We start from the raw sequence: 26,807 nt of genomic DNA, 5'->3' as shown, positions 1-26,807 counted from the left end.
CAAACATCTCCAGTGACAGCATATTAACTATATGGCTGATGTTTTAGCAATTAATATATAAAATAAAATGTATGTGAAGTTTAAAATTTGACATTGTTGGGTTGCTAAAGCTGCATTTTAATATACTGGTCTCAAAATAGAAAAATACACATTTGACTGTGTTCTTTGAAATGGCCAAAAAGCGATCTTCAGTGATTTTGGAAAATACATGTAACAACACAGCTCAAGTTACAATTACGGGCAGAAAGTAGAGTATGGTACATTTAATTTAAAACCAAAATTTAAATTAGCAGTAGATCAACATCTGTGGGAAAGTTCTTGCTTTACATGTGATCTTGTAACTTATAGCAACTAGTGTTATAGTTAGCCTGGCACTGTAAGAGAATCTCTATGGGTCACTTTTTTTGTTAATTAAAAGCCTTTTGGAGTGTCAGACGGCTGTAAGTAACTTCACAAGGAATAGGCCAGACAGGGTGGGGAACTTAACTACATTTTTGGAAAGGTATGAACAAGAAGGGATCATGTTGCTTGAACACATTTCCTTGTGAGTGTTGATAAACATGCAATTATCCTTCTTTTCACTGCTTGGCTTGCACCAATTGTACCCCTCCCCCCCCAGAAGTAAGAAAATGTGCAAAACACATTTTATTTAAACTATTGAAAAACAACTACATGCAACTTATGCCTGCTGACAAAAAAAAAATAGCCTTTTGTCAGATTCTTCTCTTTTCCTTGTAACATTTCCTAGGCTGTTTCCTGCCCCACTACTAGTAATCGATGGTGTGGAATGGGGCTGGAAGTCTTGCTAAATGAGCCTCTTGTGGCGCAGAGTGGTAAGGCAGCCGCCTGAAAGCTTTGCTCATGAGGTTGGGAGTTCGATCCCAGCAGCCGGCTCAAGGTTGACTCAGCCTTCCATCCTTCCGAGGTCGGTAAAATGAGTACCCAGCTTGCTGCTGGGGGGTAAACGGTCATGACTGGGGAAGGCACTGGCAAACCACCCCGTATTGAGTCTGCCATGAAAACGCTGGAGGGCGTCACCCCAAGGGTCAGACATGACTCGGTGCTTGCACAGGGGATACCTTTACCTTTTACCTTCCTGCCCCACTACTAGTAATCGATGGTGTGGAATGGGGCTGGAAGTCTTGCTAAATGGTACAGGAGACAAGTAAGGACTTAGTGAGGCTGTTGCTACTTTCACGAATCTCATGTCAAACATTTAGATCTGCCTATGTGTGTTTTCTGAGGAAGCTGCTGCTTATAGAACCCCTGAAACCAAAATGGTTTTGGAGATCATCTAATACAGCTACCTGTTTTTGCAGGATTATTGTGTATTTATTATTTGAATTCTAGCTCCCCCTAAAGGCTGATAAGGTGTAAACATTTGTAAAAATATTGTGCAAAATATAGTTGATGCTAAATTCCATAAAAACACAGAATTCAGCTACAGACTTTAATATATAGTCAAGCTAGTTATGCTGTGGGACTTAGGGGTCATTTACTGCTTTCATCATGTCAAGCCTCATTAGACCTGCTCAAAGGCATCACAGCTGGGACAAAAGCTGTGGATGTCAAAAGCATGTGCCAAGGCTTGGGTTGCCAGAAGCCAGAAGAAGGCAGCTTTTTTGATCTCTGGGCTAGCTGCCAGTTTCTCCCACAAAAGCCAGAACCTAGCCTTGCTTGGTAGAATTTTTTGAGTAAAAGTCTTCTTCACTTAGGATTAGGATCCTGGTACTAAGCTGTGGTTTGGAGGCAGATTCAGAAGTAGACTCACTAGCCCCCTATCATCAAAGAGTATCGACAATGCATGATATCTGGCCCTCACAAATACAGTTGTGCCATACAATACTGCATACGGACACTGTACAGTTGTGCAGCAGTCGGAAAACAGGAAATAATGTATGCAGAGTAGTTAGAGAAGTGATAGAAATTAGAGAAGGAAACTCCAAAGACCATAGAATACAGGTCAATCCTTACATGCATTATGTTGTCAATGTATATCATAGCCTTGTATCAAGTGTTTGGTTCAGCGAAGTATCTGGCAGAAGAAACAGGTCCATTCGAAGAAGCCTTCTGGAGGAAGGACTCAGACGTTGTTGAGCAGAGTAGTAGAACATAAACTATTGATAATATTTTACAAAACATTTACCCATTTTGCGGGTGGGGAGTGCTGAGACTAGAACTAAGGAGGAAAAGTGAATCCATCATAAAGGAAACAGCTGCAGCACAGATAACTCCACTCAAGTAGAATAATAGAATCATAGAGTTGAAAGGGGCCAATAATAGAATCATATAGTTGGAAGGGGCCATCTAGTCCAACTCCCTGTTCTACGCAGGATCAGCCCTAAGCATCCTAAAGCATCCAAGAAAAGTGTGTATCCAGCCTTTGCTTGAAGACTGCCAGTGAGGGGGAGCTCACCACCTCCTTAGGCAGCCTATTCCACTGCTGAACTACTCTGTGAAATTTTTTTTCCTGATATCTAACCTATATCGTTGTACTTGTAGTTTAAACCCATTACTGCGCGTCCTTTCCTCTGCAGCCAATGGGAACAGCATCCTGCCCTCGTCCAAATGACAACCTTTCAAATACTTAAAGAGGGCTATCATGTCCCCTCTCAACCTCCTTTTCTCCAGGCTGAACATTCCCAAGTCCCTCAATCTATCTTCATAGGGTTTGGTCCCTTGGCCCCAGATCATCCTTGTCGCTCTCCTCTGTACCCTTTCAATTTTATCTACGTCCTTCTTGAAGTGAGGCCTCCAGAACTGCACACAGTACTCATCATGTCTCTGAGTTTATTAAAGTTTGCCCTACGAAAATCCAACATCCGCGTCTGGCTACAAGCTTCCTTGGCTCCCCATCTCAAAAGGAAATCTATGAGGACATGGTCACTTACCCCTAGAATCCCCACCTCCTTCACTTCATCCACCAACTCTTGCCTGTTGGTCAGCATTAAGTCCAGTATGGCTGAACCTCTTGTGGGTTCATCTACCATTTGATAAATGAAATTGTCAGCCAAGCAGGACAGAAACTTGCATGACTGAGGACGCTTTGCAGAGTTTGTTTCCCAGCACACATCTGGGAAATTGAAGTCACCCATGATGACAAGGTCCTGACGCTTGGATATTTTCTCAAGCTGCTCACAAATTGCAGCATCCACATCCTCTTGTTGGTCAGGCGGTCGGTAGCAGACACCAACCACCACACTGTTTGTTTTCCCCTCGCTTATTTTTACCCAGATGCTTTCAACTGTAGATATGCTCTCCTTCACTAGAATTTCCTGACAGGTAAGCCCTTTCCTCACATACAGTGCCACTCCTCCACCTCTTCGATCTATTCTGTTTTTTCTGAACAGTTCATATCTATCCACTATTACATTTCAGTCATGAGAATCATTCCACCAAGTAAGCTAAGCTGTAGTCAGTGTGCGCATGCTGTCAAGTACATGTATGTGGGCACCCATACAACCACACAACATACAGAACTTGTATTAAATTTGTTGGTCTTCAAGGTGCCACTGGACTCTAAATTTGTTTCACCTTTCGGATAGTGGGCTAGAAAACAAGAAACCTAGCTAGGCTGCTTTTTAAGGGTCCATTAAGTATCTGCAATGTGTCTTTGTTAACAGCTTGAGGCATAGCCAGGAACATTTGTTCACATTGATGATCGCCACTGGGATGGTAGTTGAATTTCCTCTAGCCCAGGCTGAATTCTGGAGATTTTTGGTGGGGGAATCACTTGGGTATGAAATTGAGGTCACTGTGGGTAGGCAGGTAGATGTGAGTTCCTGCATTATGCAGGGGTTTGGACTAGATGATCCTGGAGGTTCCTTCCAACTCAATGATTCTATGATTCTATACTGCATGCTTAATTTTGGAGCACATATGTGGTTTTTTCCATAGTTGCCCAGATGGAGGCAGAATAGAATGCTGAACTGGAAGTAGCATCTGTGGGGTCTGCTCTCTCATTCACTTTAGTCTTTTGTTCTTCACTTAGAGCCCCTCCCAGCATCTATTTTTTTTTTAAGTAGTTGGCAGGCGCCTCTGTGCTTGTTGAAGCCAGCACAGCAAGTGCTCCATGTCTGTGGCTACTCAGATGACTTGATGTGGGTGGCAGAGAGGGCGCAATCAGCACTGTGCCGGCTGCAACAGGTGCAGAGGCCTCCAAATAATGGTTTATTCTTTTGGGAGTGCAAGAGCAAACTACCATTGGCCATGAACTAAGAGGTTGAAGAGAATTGGAAGAGATAGGGAGGAATCTGTATGCAACACTGAGCATAGTCACAGTGGCCAAACTGTGGTTTATCCAAGTTCTGATGTTGACCAATCAGGTCTAGATTTTGATGTGGTAGTTATAGAGTTGGTGTAGATCCAGCAAGATCCAGATTCAAATCCCTATGTGCTGTGGAATATATTGCATTATACTTTTGTCTCTCAGTCCATCTCCCCTCACACTGTTGTGAGATGATCTGGAATTCCTTGATGAAAGTTATGATAAAAGGTACTAAATAAAATAAATAATATATTGCAAGAGTATCCATTCTTATTAAATGTTAGGGATCCATGCCAGTCTGTGCATGTGAGATTCCATGTTCCTTGTGCGTTGCTATTCACATTATCTTTGAAAATTATAGCTGTTGCCTTAGGAGAGGTTTTCACAGGGAATTGAATCTGAGAAGAACTGTGGTGTCTAGAACTGTGTATATTAGAATTTGTATATTGTTTTTTAGTTTAAATTTTAGACTTTAGCCATCATGTTTTCCGTTTTCAAATTAGTAGTAATGATGATCCTCATTGCGCTGGAAACATTCTCTCAGCTGTGAATTTTTCTATTTGCAGGAAGCCCCCCGCCCCCTAGTGCAAAGAAACTCTCAAATGCGGGTACCACCACCTATATTATGAAATGATGAGGTTATTTTCTAGCAAATTAGGACTTTGTCATCTCTTCACTAGCGCCCATCTGTGCAGGGCTGCCAGGCTGCAGCTGGCAGCTCCTGGGAAGAAATGTGAGGTGTGCTAGCATCGTGCTGGCATGTGTCCAATGCTTTGTATAGAAACCAGAAACAACATGACAGATGTTCTTGCATTCTGCAAAAGTTCTATGGTAAAATGCAAAATGCTAGAACAGGCTTTCTTGATGGCCCTGGAAGGGTTTCCTGAATGGGGCTGAATTTGCACGGAGCTTTTATTTCAATCCCAGGTCGATTCAGTCCCTGCCATCTCCACTGAATGCGATTTCCATTTTGATTTTGTCCAATTTAAATTTTCCCTCTGCAACAAACATGATTGATCCGGAGTGACCCTACCTTTCCCCTGCAATATCCTAGAGTGGATATAACCCTCAATATTTGAAAAATCAGTGTGAGAAAGCATGCAGAGCTCTGCCTGTTCCGAACAAACTGCTGAGCTCTGTGGTAGAGAAGCCCTGATTGGCCAAGCCTCAGTTCCTTGTTCCCAGGCTGCAAACTTGCCTTAAAGGGAAAGCCCTAACTTCTCTCAGCAGAGGCTCCAGAAGCCCTAACTTCTCTTGGTAGAGATTTGCCTCTTGTTTTTTTTCTCCCTCCTCTGCTGTCTCCAATCCTCCCCTCCTCCACCCCTCAAGAAAAGAAAGAAAGATGCTCCTGCTGTGTTTGGCTCCCCCTTCCCCTTCTGAGCTTCCCTAACCATGTGTAGAACACTTTTCTGTTTCAGTGGGGGGGGGGGGAGACCCGAATACAAATCTATCTGGATTCAGCAGGATCCACAATGGAATAAACAAAGTAAGTGCAGATTCAGCCTGGATGGGAGTTAATTTTTAATATATTTTTTTAAATTTGGCTAAACATTTATCAGTTGATGTAACCATATATGGTCATGTCGACCCCCTCCCAGTTGCCAGTGATAGGCCTGGAGGGGGTTGGAAGGGGAGGGGCCCAGGTGGGCATGTACATAGCTATACTTTCCAACCATATTCTGCATGATTGTGCCACGTCTGTGATTTCTCAAAGCCTGAAGAATGTTTCAGGAATTTCTCAATGGTAAAAAAGTTGATAAAAACTGCTGGAGCATCTGTCTTGTTCTTACCAACACCAACACCAAAATCAACATACCATTAGGGCACTAGTGTGCCAGGTCTCACCTGCATTTCCCCCTGGTAGTCCACAATGTGCTGTTGGACAAAAAGGTAGAAGGTGTGACACCCCACCATAACCCAGGCCCTGTGCTTCCTGTGGAGTGAGGAAGCATGAGGTATAGAAATCCCTTAAAAGGAATCAGCTAGTATAGAGAACTATTCTTGAGCAAGGGGCTTTCTTTCTCAATGCATAGTTGCATTTTTGAAAAGTAGAAGAAAGAACCTTGAATCCCTCTTAACTCTATAATTTTCAGGAAAAAAGTGCATTGTACAAATCTTATGCTGCAGGTTTCAGCTTTTGCCTTAGTATTTGCCAAAGTCATGTTGAGGATTTTTAGAAGTGGTGCAGCTAATTGCCATTCTTTAGGAGAGACATAAAATAGTTGTAAGATAAAATGTGCATTGTGGAATCCATAAAAAAGATTTGGAATGTATAATATATTATATATATGTAATCCTAATGATTTTTTCCAGTTTTAATTGACCAGAGGGCTCTTTTTGTTTACTTTGCATTAATGAACACTGCAGTGTTGACAAAGCAAACATGACTTACTAGTGCATTCAGGTTATCTGTAAGTGAGAGACAACATATCAGTTCAGCAGGAAGAGAGACTACAAAGTGATTGAATGAAACGGGAACTCTTTATGACCCAACTGTGGCAGCTAATCAGGTGTCCTTTGTCACAGATCTTTTGCTATATGTCTTGTGATAAATTAGCGGAAGGCTTTTCCAGTTATCTTGTTTATCCAGGTTCCAAGCCAATCTAAGTCAGCATAGCAATATTCTATTTTAGTGGGTCTTTAACATTGATAAAAGATATACATATTTCTTTATCAGAAACCCAAGGAAATAATCTTTTTTGCCAGCTAAGAAATTCTATACAATAGTAATTGTGTGAATAATCTTCTCAACAGTTAGATAGTTTACTGCTGTATGGTTTCTTTGCATGTACATTTTTAACTTAAAGCAAGTATATATTTAAAACTGTGAAATATTTATTCTAATAGTTTACAAGTGCAACTTGGAGGTCATCGCAATAAATGCTATAGCAGGAGGTTTATTATTATTATTATTATTATTATTATTATTATTATTATTATTATTATTCAGGGTACAAAAAAGACAAAATATTGCATATTATATACATAACAAAACTGCTATTTAGAACAAGGATATGTTTAGAGTTTGCATTTAACAATACATATCTTGTTATTTTGCATCACCTTAATGTTACAGACCACAAACTGCGTGTTTCCATTGTTCACATATACAGCAGGGATTCCCAACCAAGATGCCCCATGGGCCTGCGGGAACTCCTGGGGGGGGGTGCAGTTTCTCCCTGCTGCCTTCATTAACTCATTCACAAGTCAGTTCCCCTTGCCCCCCCCCCAAGCATGAGTGTGTGAATTCTCTCGTGATTTCTGTGCCTGAGAGGGGGTGGAACCTACATGCCTACTCCTGTCTTAAACTTCCTTCTGTCTCCTCCCCCCCTTCCCATGACACTCCCCCCTTCCCATGACACTTCCGGAGGGTGTGGCAGGGAGGTCTGGCCAGCCAAAATCACTTCAGGGGGTCCTCAAAGCCTGAAACATATTTCAGGGACTCCTCCATGGTCAAAAGATTGGAAAAAGCTGTTATACACACTGGAGATCACTTGTCTCCTTTCATCTCAGTTTCTACTGCTCACTGTAGCCTAGTACTGGACTCCATTTTCTTCTAAATTCCGTATTCTGTATATTATGTATTAAACTAGAAAGAAAGCCCATTTTATGAGGAAATAAAATGAGTGCTAGGGAAAAAAAGGGAAGCCCTCAGAGGGCGAAGGCTTCCTGGGGGCTCGTAGGGGGGCGTTCTGCCCCCCCCACCGCCGATCATACCGGGGCCTTCTCCCAGCTCCGGGAGTGGCTGCTCCCAGGGTTTGGAGAAGGCGGCGCCCCCCCACGGGCTCTCGTTCCCGGCCTTCTCCAAGCCCGGGAGTGGTCCTGGGGCTGGGAGTGGGCAGCTGCCCCCCCATGTGCAGTTCATCCCCAGGTGTTCTCCCTCAGGCCGGGAGAACACCCCCACCGAGGGCCCCCCCTGCAGGGTTCCCGGGGCTGGAAAGCAGCAGGGACGCCGCGTCAAAGACGCCCTGCTCCTTTCTGAAGGGGGAGGAGAACCCAGTCTGGAGGAATCACCGTGCAGGCTGCGAGCTCAATCTGCATGGGGAGTTCCTGGCTTTGCGCGGCTCCCCATTGGCAGCCTGGCCCTGGATGGACACTTGGAGGTGCCAATCAGGAGCCGCAAAGCGGCTCCTGATTGGATCTTCCGAGTTTTTATCCCAGACAGGGCCCACCCTAACTCCTCCCCAACAGCCCTTATCCTTTTATTTAATCCGCTCCGCAGGAGCGGTTTAAAGATGTGTAAATTTTACTCTTGTCCAATATTCCATCAATTTATTTAACTAATGATGGTTTTTTTCCATCTTGATGTATAGAGAATCCTAGCAGCTGTTACCATATATTTAACAAGTTCAGTATACATATATTATTTAGTACCATATTTAATAACCTACAGCTCCTATTCCATGTTAACTTTTCCCCAAGTGGGAAGAGAAAACATAAAGTGGCTAATTTGTAGTTCAGCTTTTAAACAAAGACTTTTCATCCTAATTATCTGGAAAGTTTTTTTCTTCTTTTTAATACAGGCAGCCAGGTAAGTGCTACAAGATTTACAAGTCTGTGGGAAAGAATCGATGGGAGAACTTGACAAAACAAGAGGAAGTCTAGCAAAACGCGTAAAAATGTGCATATGTACTAATAGCTGCATAAAGAATCATGTGAAGACAAGTGGAGCTAGATAGAAAAAGGTGTCTTACAGAAGATTTAAAACATGAGTTTTTTTCATTTAGTGCCAGCTTGTTTACTATTGTTACTGTTTCTTTCATAGACAGTTATTTATATATTTTAATAACAGTTGATTGTTATTTGTAATGACAATGGTAACAGTAACAGCTATTTCTTTTCTTCTTCTTTTTTAAGATGGCTACCACCTGCCTCTTGACGAGTTGCCACCTGTAATGGTGGGCATTACAGCCAAGGCACCAGGGGGAGATCTGCACAGAGAAGACAGACAGCTCTGCTACCGTGGAATCCAGACCATGGAATTGTCAGACAGTGACCGTCCAGTCAGCTTTAGCTCCACATCGTCTTCTGCATCCTCCAGGGATAGTCATTGTTCCTTTGGCAGCAGGACCACCTTAGCCTCAAACAGCCATCTGGGTTTATTTAACCAGGATAAGGAATCAGGGGCTATAAAACTAGAGCTGAGTCCAGCCCATCGGTTTCCCAACAAGGAACTACGAAAAAGTAACTTTGTAGAGCAACAGACTTCTGAGGGAAGTCTAACAAGAAGGCCCAATATGCCACGGAAAGTGGAATCAAAGGAAACAAGTAAAAACTGTGTTATGTCTCTGATTAGTGAGCCCACAAGTCCAAAACTCCTGTATGTGGACAGAGTAGTCCAAGAAATCCTGGACACAGAGAGGACATATGTCCAGGATTTAAAAAGCATTGTGAAGGTAAGTGAGTTTATTTGAGAGTACACATATGTGTAACGTGCAAAGAATTCAACATGATGAGAACACTACAAATGCATTGTTTTTATTGTAAGGCTTACTTTCAGTTGTCATTGCTGTGGGTTGTTCAGGCAGCTTGTTACAGATAAATAACCCTATAAAATAAGAATACTGGGACAGCTTCATCTATTTATGTAGACCTTATCCATGACAGAAAATAAGAATTAATGTTGGCTCTAATTAATAATAACAAGGCTCCAGTTTGTTAACTAAATAGCTCTTTTCTGTTTTTTCAGCATTCTTGAATTTCAAGAACCGAGTATAGCTGTTAGATCAGGGTTTTTCATGCCTTCTGGTTCCATGTTTAAGGAATCTAGCACAAATGCTTGGAAATCTTTAAGAAGGTTTATGTTTTGGGGGTATTTTATTCTGCCTTTTCACCTAGCAAACATATCATGGACATTCTAATTAGATCGAGTAGGTAAAAAGTGCTAACTTTTAAGGAGGATGCTGGGCCCATTGTGAATAAGAGATGGGAAGCCTGAATTACCACGTAAATTAGAACTTCATCTGTTTTCTGTGCCCTTGGATGCAAGATCTCCTGAGTTCCATTAGAACATTAATTGCATCTACTTCTGCCTTTATCTATGAGTTGGATGCAGTACTTTTGAATGTATAGAACAATTTGTCAAAATGAGTGACCCTGAGGTGATGTACAGGCTTATAGAAGAACTATATTAATTTATTGCTAGCTTGATTAGGATACTTTGGCACCCCTCTCCAGCTCAGATTTATCACAGGAGACATACACATAATCTGCAAATGTTATAATACGTTGCTGTGGGCAACTCGCTGTGTTAAGTGCATTGCTAATCCAGAAAAGCAAATACTGGTCTGAGGATGACACACAGAAGCAGACAGCAGGGGGGAAAAGATTACCAAGGTTTTATAGATAAAGGCACATTAAAAAAAATTAATCCCTGAAACAAGTCCTTTCCTGCACAACTCCCTTAGGTTCTAGTTCTACAGTCAAATCTTCCAGGCAGAAAACATTTTAGAAGTTCTTAAGCAATTGTAAAAGAATGCTAAAACAACAAATTCTTTTTGTGTACAGCAGAAAGCACAGATTTTGAGATAGTGGAAATTTCATTAAAGCTACAGTTGTCTTTGTGTGTATGTCAAACTAGTTTTTCAGCTAGAGAGATAAGAACCCTGCTGGATCAGACAATTGTCTATCTAATCCAGCAATTTATTCCTCAAAGAAGCCAACCAGAAATGGAGCCCAAAATTTGAGAATCAAACTAGATGCAGTGTTAGAATATCTGTGAATGGATCTCGTTAAACTATTTGTTTTTCTTTAGTGGGCAACAACTATTAGTGTGCCAGGATTCAGAAAAGGTCTACAGTACCAATGTGTAACAACAAAAATTGAGTCCAATATTACCTTTAAGACCAACAAAGATTTATTCAAGGCGTGAGCTTTTGTGTGCAGGCACACTTCCTCAGACAAAATAGAACAAGGATCATGAGAGTACAGATAGATAGAAAACGTAAATTAGTGACAAATTAGTAAACTGTGTTATAATATCCAAATTATGCCATTTTATGCCATATGATGATTCTTTGCTAAAACAGCTAATCAGTCCTTTTGAATTCAGTTGTAGTTCACAAAAATATTGGAGAAATAAAACTGTCCATGTTAGTAATTAATAGCAGACACTTGCCCAGTTGTGAAAAGAAATAATTAAAAGAGACTAGTTGCTGGCCCTATCCATCTCCACCCAAGAGTGGAAGCATCCCCGCAAGTGACAAGCTGTGCTGGCAACTATCTTGTCCTGAGATCAGAGAGTTAAATTCGAAATTACATTACCTATTACTAACGCCACACTACAGTCACATTGTCTAAAACAAAATAAAATAAAAAGAAGAGGGGATTCTAAAGAATGTGGATATAAGAGTTGAATGAGGTTAGCATGCATAGTGAGATTTAAAAAATCTCTGTCCTTCTTGAGTCCAGAGTATTAAATTGTTTTGAGAGTTGTAATAACTTGCATTTCTGCAGTCTCCCTTTCTAGTCTGTTCTTGAAGTTCCTTTGCAATAAATCAGCTATGTTGAGGTCTCTTATTGAATGTCCTGTAAGGTTGAAGTATTCCCCTACAGGATTTTCAGTCCTGTGTTTTTTTATGTCAGACTTATGTCCATTTATTCTTTGGCAGAGGGTTTGACCTGTTGGCCTTATGTAAAGAACAGAGGGGCATTATTAGCATTTAATAATTAGCATTATTAGCATTTAATAATGGCATATACAATGTTAGAAGATGAACAAGTGAATAAGCCTTTGATGGTGTCGGTGATGTTGTTAGGTCCAGTGATTGTGTTATTGGAATGTATGTTGCAGCAAAGTTGGCATCTGGGTTTGTTGCAAACTCTAATACCAGAGTCCATGTTCAAATTAGATGTTGCATTGTTGTGGGTAAGGAGTTGTTTGAGAATGGAAGGTTGTCTGTGCCAAGAAAAGGTTTGCCCCCTGACAAGAGAACTGACATTATCTAGTAGAGGTTGTAAGTATTACTGATAATGCGCTGAACTGTTTTGAGCAGAGAGCTATATGTAACCACTAGTGGTGTTCTGTTATTTTCTCTTTTGGGTCTTCCAACAGGTTTTCTCTTGGTATCCTTCTGGCTTTGTTAATCTGTTTCTTGACCTCATTGGGTGGGTACTTTAGTTCCAAGGAGGTTTGTTATAGATCCTTAAAGGTGCTATAGGCCGTGCAGACCAACACGGCTACCCACTCAAATCTATCTTTATGGAAAGTATCAGTATGTGTGTGTGTCTATGTGTGTGTGTGGGGGGGTTAATCCTCATTCAGCATAATTTTCCATCCCCAAACAGTGCTACTCTTTACCCAACTGGAAGAAACATGCTGGCTGCTTGTACGTTTCTTTATGCTTCCCCAGATAGCTTCAGAAGGTTGATCTGCCCTTAATGTATTTCAGTCTAGCTTCAGGTTTGGGATCAAAATCTAGATAACATTATCTTTATTGGTGAACGATCTTCATTTAAAGTTGCACAGTAGACACTAATCACTATTGATTTTATTAGAGCTATAGAATTTGACCTTGTTTTACCCATTCCATTCTTATCCATCAGTTGGAATATTGAGTTGATATTAACAGAGTAGCTCTTTGGTAGCTTCAGAGTTTTTTTGTCTGATTGGGCAGAGAGTTTCCGCCACAGAATCAGTGTGGGGGGGTATTTGTCCTGTAGAGCAGGGGTAGTCAACCTGTGGTCCTCCAGATGTTCATGGACTACAATTCCCATGAGCCCCTGCCAGCATTTGCTGGCAGGGGCTCATGGGAATTGTGGTCCATGAACATCTGGAGGACCACAGGTTGACTACCCCTGCTGTAGCGTGTCACAGACTTATTCTGTTTCCTATGCTCTTCTACAAGGTTTCTGAATTAGATTTTCTATGGCTTTGAGAGTGATGGTCATCAGTATGCAGCTGGTGCCCAACTCTATATTCCATTATATAGATTTATAGGTGCATTTGTCTTGACGCTGAACCAATACGTCATATTATTGTTTTTACACTGAAGCTGAATCCTTAGACTAAGGTGGTGCTAGTCAGGAAGGTTGATGGTTGTCATGATAAATTGGGGCTGGCATTTCCAGAGCAAGTTAAGATCCTGGGGTCCTCATGGATACAGCCTTGATATTTGAAAAGTAAATTGGCATAATGGCCAAGTTGACATATCAGCTGCATTTGGTTCACAAACTCACACTCTTCTTTGACTTGGCTGATCTGGCCACAGTAATCTATGCGTTTGTAACTTTTGAGTTTAGAATACTGTGTGCTCTGTGATCAGGCTTTCTTTGAAGGTAACCTGGAAACTCAGTTCAGAATGTGGCAGCCCAATTATTGGTAGGGGACACATGTTGCCTATTTTGAAATAGCTATGTTGGCTTCCAGTTCCAAGCTCAATTCAAGACAATGGTTATGACCTATAAAGCATTTCACATATCTGTAGGACTGTCTCTTCCCATATATCTGTTGTGCACTAACTATGGTCTTCAGATTAAAACCTTCTGGCTGTTCTCCAATTTAATGGAGCCTGCCTGACATTAGCCAGAATGCGTGCCTTCTCTACTTCCCAAAGTGGACAAGTTGCTGAGCTCGGTCAGGGCGACCACTTGCCCCCTTGATCCCTGCCCTTCCTGGCTCCTCAAGGGAGGCGGCCAGGGGATAGGAGGCCAGCTCAGAGACATCATCAACTCCTCCCTAATTTTGGGGGAATTTCCTGAGCGGCTAAAGGAGGCAGTGGTCCGCCCTCTCCTAAAAAAATCAACGCTGGACCCTCAGGACCCTGCCAACTACCGCCCAGTATCGCATCTGGCGTTCCTGGGCAAGGTGGTGGAGAGGGCTGCGGCTGACCAGCTCTCGGCATTCTTGGAGGAAACTTCGGCACTCGATCCATATCAGTCGGGCTTCCGTCCTGGCCATGGGGTGGAGACGGTGTTGGTTGCCCTTTTGGATGATCTCCGTCGCCAGCTGGACAGAGGTGGGTCGGCCGTGTTGGTCCTTTTGGACCTATCGGCGGCCTTTAACATTGTGGATCATGACCTTCTGATCCATCGCCTTGCCGGCACAGGGATACGGAGCACAGCCTTGCCCTGGATACGCTCCTTTCTCCAGAACCGGACCCAGAGGGTTGCGGTGGGGGAAGAGTTCTCGCATCCCTACGGACTCCCATGTGGGGTACCGCAGGGCGCAGTCCTCTCCCCCACGTTATTCAACATCTTTATGCGCCCTCTGGCCCAACTGGTATAGAGTTTTGGGCTGGGTTGCCACCAGTACGCTGATGACACCCAGCTCTATCTCCTCATGGACGGCCGCCCAGACTCCCCCCCGGAACCATTCGCCAGATGTTTGGAAGCAGTGATTGAATGGTTCGAGCAGAGTCGCCTGAAACTCAACCCCTCCAAGACGGAGGTCCTGTGGCTGGGAGGCAGAGGGCAGGACCAGGCAGCACGCTTACCCACCCTGGCAGGAACACAACTTACTATCGCGCCCCAGGCCAGGAATTTGGGGGTGACCATCGATACCTCCCTGACTATGGAGGCTCAGGTCAAGAGAGTAGCAGGTCAGGCGTTTTTCTATCTTTGCCAGGCCCGACTACTAACGCCCTACCTGTCCCCTGACCACTTGGCTACAGTGATCCATGCGACAGTCACCTCCAGAATAGATTTCTGTAACTCGCTCTACGCCGGCCTACCCTTGTCTCTGATCCGGAAACTCCAGCTAGTGCAAAACGCAGCTGCTCGGGTCCTCACTGGTACATCTTGGAGGGCCCATATCCAGCCTGTGATGAGGCAGCTGCATTGGTTGCCAATTGCTGCCCGGATCAGGTTCAAGGTTCTGGTTTTGACCTTTAAGGCTATACGCGGGTTGGGACCCACATACCTGAGGGACTGCCTACCGCCCTATATCCCCCGCAGGGCTTTACGCTCAGCGGAGGAGAATCTCCTGATCGTTCCTGGCCCTAGAGAAGCGAGCCTGGCCTCGACCAGGGCCAGGGCCTTTTTGGTCCTGGCCCCAACCTGGTGGAATGAGCTCCCGGGTGAGCTGCAGGCCCTGCAGGATTTACCAGCTTTCCGCAGGGCCTGCAAGACGGAGCTCTTCCGCCAGGTTTTTGGTTGAGGCCGGGGTCAGCGAATGAGTGCCAACATTCTCCCCCCCTCCCGGACCTAGTAAGTTAGATCTCCTCCCCACCCTCCCTGCCGCTCTGATAGCAGGGGTGGGAATGATAAGAACTTCCGCCATTTTGGGATTGTTTTAAAGTCTTTTAATGGGTATTTTAATGGGGATAGGACTGTTGTGACCCGGCACGAGCCTACGGGAAGTGGTGGGAAATAAATCTAAATAATAATAATAATAATAATAATAATAATAATAATAATAATAATAATAATAATAATAATAATAATACTGTAGTTCCCACTCTGTGGAATGGTCTCCCTGAAGAGATGAGGTAGGGCTTAATCTTTAAAAATGTTCAAGAGTTACATCAAAGCCATTTATTTGCTGGGGCTTTTTATAGGGAGTAAACTTCAGGTTTTTGTTGGAGTTTTGTCCATTTTAAATTGTGTTTTTAATTAAGATTTGTTAGCTCCCTTGAACCATAAGGAAAGGAGGAATATAAATATTTTAATAAGGAAATAGCATTGAAGTTGGATGCAAGATAAGTGAGACAAGTTATTCTGCTTCTCTTTACTATAATCCCAGTCTAGATCACAGATATTCATGCTATACGGCTTTTACCTAGCAAGAATGAAATGACAAGAGGTCCATTCATGGATGTCCCAGTGTCTCATGTACCATGGCCTGTAGGTGGTGCCACTCCAATGTGTAGTTCAGTAGAAACCTTAGCAAAGATCTTGGTAAGGTTTTGACTGTAGTTTACTGGGGACAAGGCATGGGTCATGAGGCAGATATTTAACAAAACTATAGCCCAGCCAGTGTAGGGATGCCAGTCCCCAGGTGGGATCTGGGGATCCCCCAATTTTACAGCTTATCTCCAGGCAACACTGGAGAAAATGGCTGCTTTGCAGGATGGACTCTATAGCATGATACTTCATTGCGGTCCCAAGTCCCACCCACCCCTGGCTCCCCCCCCCCAAGTCTCCAGGTATTCTTCAACCCACAGCTGGCAACCCTAAGCCCATGTCCAGGAGTAGTACAAATCTCTGTCGCCAGTGTCACTTTTAGCACTTTTTGTGAGTTGATCAACCATGATACAGGCCTTCTGTAATTGGATCCCATGGAATTTCCCCCCTTATTTATTTTGCATTCATATTCTTCCCTGCCTCAAGGATTTAAGGAGGCTCTGCATGGTGTTGAATAATGGATCTGTGTTCTTTAAGGGCTGTGATTTAGGCATATCTCCTTCATGGCCCTCATTCCCATGATCTCCCAGCATCCTTCCTGTCTCCTTGAAAACTGAATGAGTGGTTTTTCTTATTCACCCAGCTGGTGTGTGTTACTGACTTCCTCCATGACTCTAATGTGTCCTGTTAAGAACAGCAGATCTGGGACTCACCAGCCTTGTATTGCAAGGAGTTCCAATCAATCCTGTGACTGAATGTTCTCTTGGAGAGATGCTAATGGGGAAGAAAAAACACACCCACCCAAACAAAGCCATGGTTTTAGCCTTGAGCTATTCCATTTCTGCAAGGGTGTGTCTGACTGAAACTCTTGCAGTATCCTTTCTGTCCCTCTTCTGTTTATTTTTGTAGCATAATTAAGAATTTGAGTGGCAGCACTCAAGTGGAAGGTGAATGGGGAGGCAGGGAAGAATGCTGCAGTTCAGGCTGATGTTAACTTGCTGAGCTTTGAGTTACTGATGCCAAAGATATCAAAGGTATATCTAGGAAGCAAATGTTTCTTAATTTAATTTAAAATAGCCATGTCCCATGTCTGTACAAAATTGTAATTGAGTTGGCTTACGCTATACTAACATTACAATAACTAATGATAATACCAGTGTCCAAAAATAACACTACTGTAACCTAACACACTTAGGCAGCAATCCAAACAGGTCTACTCAGAAATAAGTCACATATTATTCTATGGGGGGTTACTCCTGGGAAAGTATATTTAGGATTTGCAGCATTTGTATACTCTTTATGTGCTCTTGCAGCATGTCCAGGGCAATATTTTACATGGTTGCCATAATGAAAAGGGGGCTTACTACATTATTCCTCCTGCCTTAGGATATGCAAATGTCTCCCCTTCCCTAGACTGGGGGTGGGGGACACAGTGCAGCTGCCCCATTTTTTTGTGTGCTGCCCAGGATTATGGGTGAGTTATTGCAATGAGGAATTTTCTTTGTTCACACAGAATGTTTTACCATAGAAGGTGGCTAGTCTTTGAGCAGAACAAACAAAAGCAGGGCTGTTGAAGCTGCCCTGTGGAAATTGGCTTGACGTTGTCAGAAACATCTAAAATGTTAAAGAGGCTTTACTTTGCCTTCCTGTAGGCAGTCATGAACATGCTGAGTTTTTTGACAGTAGTATAATCAGCAAGTAGCTAATTATAAGTATGATGACATTCTCCATGGTGTGATTAAAGTATTTCGTATCACCTGGGAAGGGAAGGGCTGCTATTGTGGCCATGCCATCCAGTCTCCCAACTTGCATTTTTTCTTTGAACGTGCAAACCCCAAAAGACTAGGTGTGCACTTGTTTTTAAAAGCCAGAAGGCAATATGCGGAGGTAGGCACAACTGTTTCCCAAGAGAATATAGGCCTCAAAAACACTTGCTTGGGGGGTTCATGGGTTTATTTGAAATCTGGGTGACAGAAAGTAGACTGATAGGTATGTGCTTCACAATTTCATTTAATGGTTCTTCATGCATTGTGTGCTATTTCAAAAAGGCCCTTTCCCCCTCATTGGGTCTCTCGCCTCACCTCTCATGTGCAAATCCGGCCCCCTTGTCTTTCCATGGTTGGGTGTAATCATGGTTAAGGTAACTTTGGCTATGGTTCACTTTTACCAGCTTCAAATTCTGGTTCAATGTGTACCTGAAACTGGTGGGTAGTGTCCTGTCAATACTTTTGTGGATTCCAATCTTCCTTGCTGGTTGTGATCTGTATAAACTGGAACTGCACCCTTCCAGGTTAGCATGCAGCTATCTGTGGGCAGATGGTGCATCTTTGTTTTCTTCTGTACTTTGCTTAGAGGAGCAATCCTGTCCAGCTGGGAAGAGAGATGTACTTACCACTAGATCTCCTGTAATGTGTCCAGGTTGTTCCTTGATTGTCCTCTCAACATATATGCAGCATCTTGGCTGAGTTACATCATCCTGATTTTGTTTGACATACACCAGTAGCCTAAATTAATTTTGGATAGTAATGATATCTGTGGCGTTATTTTAATCCTGATAGGCAATTTTAATAATCTCCAGCTATAATCACTCCAAACTGATTTTGAAAACTTGAGCACTGAAGAAGAGTTGGTTTTTATACCCTGCTTTTCACTACCCGAAGGAGTCTCAAAGCGGCTTACAATTGCCTTCCCTTCCTCTCTCCACAACAGACGCCCTGTGAAGTAGGTGAGACTGGTGTCAGTTCTTATGCGACTGATTTGGCCAAAGGTCACCCAGCTGGCTGGGTGAGTGGGGAGTGGGGAGTCAAACGCAGTTTGCCAGATTAGAAGCTGCTGCTCTTAACCACTACACCAAGCTGGCAATCAAGAAAGAGTGGTACATAATTCTTCAGTAACATAAATGAACTTTCAACAGATTCTTTTTTTTATACTTTCTGCATGAAAGAGAGGATTGGAATTCCTCCTTTGAGCTATAAAACTGCCCAGAAAATTAAGGCCATTGTACCTGCTCTTCTTGTGCCAATGGGACAAATCATTCAGCCACACTCTGTTGACTGAGTAGCAAATGTTATTGTGAATACAGATCAGTTAGATAAAAGAGTGGGAGTTAATCTACTTCATCCTTTGGAAATCCTTTCATCCGTTTATTGGGAAGGAAGAAAAATGTGTTAAACATTGTATAGGAATCTGTGAAACTCAGCTGAGTGGTGCCAGCACTTAAAATAATATATAAATGTAAGTCCTGTTTTGGATGGAAGAATGGATATGAAACTGCTGAATCTGCATTCCTATTTCACACAACTCTTCTAGTATACTTGTTTAAGAAGCCATATGTGCCCACCACGAGTTACAGGAATTGCCTTTCAGCTTATTACTGGCCAGCTTGTCCATCCTGTGTTTTGTTCAAATGCCCCGCAAAAGTTCTATAGTACCCAATGCCCTTCAAAATGAAGGTTGGGGAAGGATTATCTCTATAATATAATATTTTGGTTCTAGAGCTAATAAGTGGGACAGTTGTCTGTGGCCCTGAGTAGTATTCTACTTCAACAGAACTTTGGAAAGTTTCTTGGGAAAAGGGACATATTTTCTCCTTCTGTCTGTATGCTAACAAAAGGAAAATGCATAATATACAGCCTACATTTCCCCCCACAATAGTTTACCACATATTCTGTTTATATTGTTGTAGTCTAAAGCAACCTGCATGGGTTCACCATGTTTGAAACGAACATCTAATGCCAGTGCTAAGAACAGGGTTATCACTTACCAGGTGGTAGTAGGTAATTCCTTACTTTTCAACACCACATCCTACTTTTTTTGTTTCTTGGCAGTGGGACAAAATGGGGGGGGGGAGCAATGTTGCTATCCCCTGACCTGGATAGCTCAGGTTAGCCCAATCTTGTCAGATCTCAGAAATTTATTTATTTATCATTGTACTTATAACCCGCCACTCCTGTACCGGATGGCTTGTGGCAGTTAACAAACAAAAACCCACAGTAAAACCCCATTAAAATCCCTCCAAGTAATGGAAGTAATGGAAACGAATCCTCCTACCTCCCTGTCTGAACAACTCCCTCGTTGTCTTTTTGGTGTAAGCTGCCATATGAGGCCAATGATGTCAGTCATCACAACTTGATATGGTTTGAAGGCCAATTAGTACTGTGAATTTCACTAATCACTTTGAAAATTAAAAAGGTACAACCTTCATGATTCACAGTTATTATTTATTTTTATGACTGATCAGCAGTTCAGTTTGTGCCTTTTACATTTTATTTTTAGGACTTCATCCTACAGAGAAAGCTCTCTAATAAGGGTTGGACAGAATCCTGGCTAGCTTTCAATGTGTTCAAATATTTTGGGAAAGACTTCAACACAGATAAACCTAGGGGTGGATCCAAACAGATTTTCTGTTGGTGGAAAATGTGAGGTTATGTTAGGGATAAAGGGATCTTCATATATTTTTCCTAAGTACAAATATGCATTTCCAGAATATGTTTTGCCATCGGCTGACATTTGGGGTTTGTTCAGGCAGTTTCAACTACTACTCCACTGACGTGTACACCTGCCCTCAGCAATAGCCACCGTACCAACCCTAGGTTTAGAGATAATCTGAATATTTCGTTTAGCAACAGCATAGACCGTTGAAACCTGCAAATGTCAGAACAATAGTCAAGCTTCTATGTGCTGATTTGGAGTATTAATAAAGAAAAAATATTCAGAAGACTCTTCTCTCAATCTGAACACCATTGGCTGAAAATCATGTGATGAAATAGCACTCAGTTATCAAAGAAGTAATGTTAAGTCCACCCTGGTTCTAGGAATCACTTTAGAAATTGCAGCGCTTTCTTTTACTCTCCAGAAAAAGAAATTGATGTTTGGCTGTAATTTCAGGAGACAAAGGGGTCACTTACTCACATAACAATTACATTTCAACCCTCGCCCAGTATTGTTTTAATAAATGTTTTAGGATTTTGTAAGGTTTCATTATGTCAGTTGCTGATTTGTTATTAGGGAGTTTCCAACCTTTTGTTATGGCTTCAGATTATGACAGCTGTTTTTACTTTGCAATGGTAGTTTGCAATGACACAATGGAGTCAGCAAAACAATTGAAAGTTATAAAAAAAAAGCTTCATGGTTACATTGATCTTTGTCCTCCAGGCACATACTGTGGAAAGTCAATTTGTTTTTAACTTCCACTTTTGTTTCCAGGAAGAGTTTCCAGACCTATGTAATGACCAGGCTTAATATGACTATCTTTGAATGTATTTTCCCCCTTTTACTGGGTTTCATGATTCCTAAATTTGGCTTCATGTAAGGTAGGTTTCCCATGTTTCAGCTAATCTTGGAAATAGATACAGTGGGGCTATGCAGCTAAAACCAGATTTTATTTTAACATTTTATTTAATGGAATTTAAATGGCGGAGGGAGGAACCTCTCTATGAAAAGCACTATAACGTACACTGGTTTCACCAAATGTTAGGGCTGCCAATCCAAGTGGCACCTGGAGATTCCCTTCTGTTGCAGTTTATCTCCAGATGACCATGATCAGTTGCCATGAAGGAAATGAGTGCTATGGAGGGTGGACTCTATGACAATATTGTCATACCTAACCTTGCTGAGGTCTCTCCCTTCTGAAATCCAACCCTCCACAGACTCTACCTCAAAAATCTCCAAGTGCTTCCCAACCCAGAGCTGTCAACTCTACCAAATGTGGTAGAGTTATATCACCAATGTATTTGCACTACGTTTGCCTCACTGCTGGAGGGAAGAAACAGCCAAGTCATGTGTATTTCTTCTGCGCGACTCTCTGCAGATTTGAGGCCTACTCTACAGGGTTGTTGTGCAGATGAAACAGGAGGCAAAAGAACCTCTGTAACAGCATCTAGTTTCATCTGCACAACATCCCTGTGTGGTAGACCTCAAATCTACAAAGAGTTGCTTGGCTGCATCTTCCCTCCAGCAGCAAGGTCACATCAGTATTTTAAGTGAGAAGGGGCTTTTCTGTCAGCCAACTGTTAGGCAGAAGGGGAAAGCTTCCCCCCCCCCTCAAAAGGAAATCACAAGTACCCCCGCAGACTCCTCTGCATTGCTCTTGGAAACACCTCCCTCGCCTCAGTCAGGGGCTGTTAGAGGCTTCTTCACAGCAGGCCTGAAGGGAGGGGGGAGGGAGCACACTCACCAGCCATCTGCCATCTGGCATGCCAGGTTCGATTCTGCACTCCCCCACATGCAGCTGGGTGACCTTGGGCTTACCACAGCACTGATAAAACTGTTCTGACCAAGCAATGATATCAGGGCTCTCTCAGCCTCACCCAACTCACAGGTGTCTGTTGTGGGGAGAGGAAACGGAAGGCGACTGTAAGCCGCTTTGAGCCTCCTTCGGGTAGAGAAAAGCAGCATATAAGAACCATTTCTTCTTCGTCTTCTTCTTCTTCTTCAGCAGTTGATTCCACTGCTGAGCTACTCTGACTGCGAAAATCTTTTTCCTGATATCTAGCTGATATCATTCTCTATGTAGTTTAAACCCATTACTGTGGGTCCTATCCTCTGCTGCCAACCTTTTTGCTTAAAACAGCAAAACTCATGATGAATTGCAGCCATGGTTGAAATGTCAATATACAAAATATTTTGAAGCTTTGCCTTGAAATTAGAAAGTGATAATATTGGGTGAATGGATACATGACTGGACATAAGCAACATTTAAAATTATTAGCTGGCTTCTCTATGGAATGCTGACTTTCAGGGTTGGAAAACAGAACTTTGCAGTTTCTCCTGTACGTTTCACACATGCCCGCTTACAAGCTATCCTGTAATTGAAAAATAAATTATAACCTTATTTAAAAGATTACATTTTCTATATATATTTCTATATTCTTCTGGCTGAGTACTTTGGATAAGCCCAGTTAGCGTTCTAGATCCTATTTTTTAAAAAGCAAATATGCCTCAGTTCTCGTTGGAAATGACCTGTCCTGTTTCAGACTCATTTTTCACTTGTTGGCCCAGGATGCTGTATGTGTAGCAATACTTTCTGCTTCAGAAAGCTTTAAAATCTCTGCTCTGAGGCATCTTGTTAGTGAAAACAAAAGGTCATTCAGAGTTTCAGGAAGCCCCAGAGACATTGTTATAATGACTTAATGTACAAGCATATTTAAGGGAAGAGACTTCAAGGGTGAGGTCATAAATTAGTCAAGGTGGAATGTAAAGTAGGGCTGTACATAATGTCTGCTGGAGAGTTTAGATACCATGAAGTTTAATTGTTATAATTCTGTTAATAGGGCCATCTTTTCTAGCCAGGGAAAATTCTAGGTTTATCAGGAGTACATTAAAAAGAAATACATGTTTAAATGGAAAAGGCATTGCTTCAAGTAGGTTCAAAATGTGCATATTGAGAAGGATTGCTTACAGGTGATACTGTTATGGTGGTATACATGTTCTTTTGCTCTTTCTTTTCCTTTTCACCATCTTCTTCCTTTAAGAATGGTAAACAAAAGAGATGGTGGTGAAGGGCAGAATTGCCATAGTAGAGTTATGGATTAACTAGGGGAAAATGGGCTTTCCGAAGGGATTTTTAAAATGGGCTTTCCGAAGGGATTGGCATGGGTCCAGCATCAGCGTAGCGTCGGGGGAAGGGGCGAGAAAAAGGATTACCACGGCAGGGCGGTGTCTCGTGGAGGAGGCATTCATCTTGGGAAGACGCCCCTTCCCCTGGGGATGCAGTCAGCGCTGGGTGGGCTCGGGACGGCGAGGGCAGACTGGCAGTGTGGTGAGGTTTCCAGGGGGCAGGCAGAAGGCAGGTGCAGAGGGGCCCTGAGCCAGTGGCCAGCAGGCTGGGCCAGGTGGCGTATGGGCGTGCATGGGCCGGGGGTGGGAAGATGGGAGGGGGCGGTCCGCTGGCTGGTCATGCCCTCGGTAGAAGGCCAGGTAGGCGAGTGCCGTTTTTTAAGGGGGGACAAATTGTGGCGCGGCACTTGGGTGGCTGCGCACATGGGTCATCCAGGCCCCCTCCACCTGGCAAAATGGAGACTTGGAAGGTGAGTGGCAGGGAGGCTTCCGGAGTCCTTGGGGTGGGGCTGCAGGCAGCATGCAGGCATGGCGGCACAGTGGCCCCATGGATTCACCTTGTGTCGTTCGGCCACGGTGGGGTTGGCGACCTGCTGAGTGTAGGGGTGTGTGGCCGGGTCGGGAGGCACGAAGCACCACCCAACTACCACTAGCCACAATCTGTGTGGTCCCTGGGTGGTGAGTCCATTCCGTGGGCAAGGGCCTAATCTGGCAATTTCGATCCAGGACTTGGCCCACCCCAGCCCTCCTTACTCTTTTATTTATATCACGAAGCACGGTATACAGATTTGATCCGCTTGTTGAAGACTGCAGCCATCCTGGCACATTCTAAATAAGGAGGAAGTGATATGGTAATTCAGGAAGATTAAAGGCAGGGCTCAAAGAACCATAAAACCAGTTGCAATTCCTTGAGAGAGCTTAACTTTTCTTTTCAGTGACATGCCATGTTGAGCTGCAGATCTGAGCTAGACCTGAGACCATTAGCATGTTAGAGACCAGTGAGATTGTTGGAGTATGTTTTTCTTTGAGTAGAATTTTCTTATGTATGGCAAAAAGCTTTTGAATTAATGAGCATTTTCCAACGACTGTTAGACAGCATGAAAATGAGATTTTAAATTGATGTGTCTGATGTAGCTTTCTGGATTCCGCAAAGGAATGTAAACTTCTGGTCTCTAAATCAAGGTTTTAGAGTGCCTGGGACAGACTGTGGCATGATTTACTCAAATTCCACAGTTTAGAAAAGTATCCTCAAATTTTCTGATAACTACTTTTTGGAGGAAACAAATGATGCATGTTAAATCCATTGCAAATAATGACTGCCTTGTTTGGGGTGTTTGTCTTTCCCCTATGCAACACATTTGGCCAGTTACCCAAGGTTATTTGGCCAGTTATTCAAAGTTATTCATTTTGTTTCATCTTAGGTAATAGTAGACAAATGTATGGAATAGGAGCAAGGTAGCCCATATCATAATGGGGTCTGGATGTAAGATAGGTTGAAATTTGTGGTACAGATGGATACCACAAGATGCAAAAAACAGCTCCTTTAAAATATTGCAGTTACAAACATCTGAAATTACTATATTATTGTTGTGTACTTTCTCAGTGTTTATATAGAGGGGTAGCAAACCCTCGACCAGAGCCAAGGCCTTTTCGGTCCTGGCACTGACCTAGTGGAATGAGCTCCCAGGAGAGTTGAGGGCCCTGACAGAACTTTCCCAGTTCCGCAGGACCAGCAAGATTGAGCTCTTCTGCCAGGTCTTTGGTTGAGGCTGGGGTAGTTAAGATCTGGGCCCCTACCTGTGCTAGTCAGGTCATCAGCCACCAAGGTGTGCTCTCCTGGAGGCTATTATTGTAGTTTGTGAGCAGCAAAGGGTGGGGTTATCTTGCCATCACGGGTGGATTTTAATGCATTTTTAATGGGGATTTTATGATTGTTGGGGTTTCATGAGGATTATTGTTACCCACTGCAAGCCACCATGTAGGAGTGGTGGGATATAAGTGTAATCATAAATTTAAAAAAATTATACACCAGAAGACACAATCAGGATGATTTGGACAGGCTGGAAAACACAGCTAAAATGAATACAATCAATTTCAATAGTGAAAAAATGTAAAGTTCTACATTTAGGTAGAAAAAATTGTATGCATCACTATATGATGGGTGAGACTTGTGTTGGCAGTAGTATGTGCAAAAAGGATCTGGGGGTCTTAGTAGACCAAACATTGAACATGAGTCAGCAGTGTGACTCAGTAGCTAAAAAGGCTATCCAATGGATTTGGGGCTGTATCACAAGAGGTATAGTGTCCAGATCACGAAACGTGATGGTACCACTGTACTTGGCTCTGGTTAGACCTCACTGAGAGTACTGTGTTCAGTTTTGGGCACCACAATTGAAGACAAACTAGAGCATGTCCAGAGGAGGGCAATGAAAATGGTGAGGGGTTTGGAGACCAATATGTATGAAGAAAGGTTGCGAGAGCTTGGTCTGTTTAGCCTGGAGTGAAGATGACTAAGAGGGATATGATAGCCATATTCAAGTTCTTGAAGAGCTGCCACAGAGGATGGAGCAGAGTTGTTTTCTGTGGCCCCGGCGGGTAGGACCAAAACCAATGAGATGAAATTAATTAAAAAGAATTTTTGGTTAAACATCTGGAAGGAGTTCCTGACAGAGTGATTCCTTAGTGGAACAGGCTTCTTTGGGAGGTGATGGGTTATCCTTCCTTGGAAGTTTTTAAGTAGAGTTTAGCTAGCCACCTCATAGAAATGCTGATTATGTGAATTTAGGCAGATTGTAAGTGGCTGGGCAGAAGGATTGTGTTCATGCTTGGCTATTGTGGCAAATTCTTGCATGCCCAGGGGAATATTGATCACCACTTTGGGGTTGGGAGGCAAATTTCCTCCAAGCCAGATTGGCCATTGATTCTGGGTTTTTGGTGTGGGGGCATAATATAGAATTGGGGTCACTGTGGTGGGCAGGTAGTTGTGAATGTCCTGCATTCTGCAAGGGATTGGACTAGATAAAGCTGGAGGTCCCTTCCAACTTTATGATTCTATGGTTCTCTGTGTGTTTGTGTTAAAAAAATTATCCAATAAAATTTTTTTAAGTACCCATTGTTAACATTTGCTATGACATTTCCCCAGATAGTTGTTTTCATTGTTGCTGTATCTGATTTTCCTGTGTGGGCTTTGAAATGTGGTTTA

General features: G+C 42.9%; 1 protein-coding gene across 9 annotated transcripts in view; it reads left to right on the top strand.

Annotated features, from left to right (window-relative positions):
- The window catches only part of PLEKHG1 (pleckstrin homology and RhoGEF domain containing G1), a 167,264-nt gene that overhangs the window by 103,467 nt on the left and 36,990 nt on the right, over positions 1-26,807 (top strand). For all 9 annotated transcript variants that reach the window (XM_077349891.1, XM_077349881.1, XM_077349854.1 and 6 more), the window contains one exon: positions 9,125-9,663. In XM_077349891.1, coding sequence (XP_077206006.1) covers positions 9,163-9,663 — 501 coding nt within the window. In that variant the 5' untranslated portion in view covers positions 9,125-9,162. The remainder of the gene's footprint in view (positions 1-9,124; positions 9,664-26,807) is intronic.

This window comes from Paroedura picta, chromosome 1 (genome assembly GCF_049243985.1).
Source record: "Paroedura picta isolate Pp20150507F chromosome 1, Ppicta_v3.0, whole genome shotgun sequence".
In the NCBI taxonomy this organism is placed as follows: domain Eukaryota; kingdom Metazoa; phylum Chordata; class Lepidosauria; order Squamata; family Gekkonidae; genus Paroedura; species Paroedura picta.
Note: the sequence above shows the minus strand (reverse complement) of the source record. Positions and strands in the feature narration are given on the sequence as shown.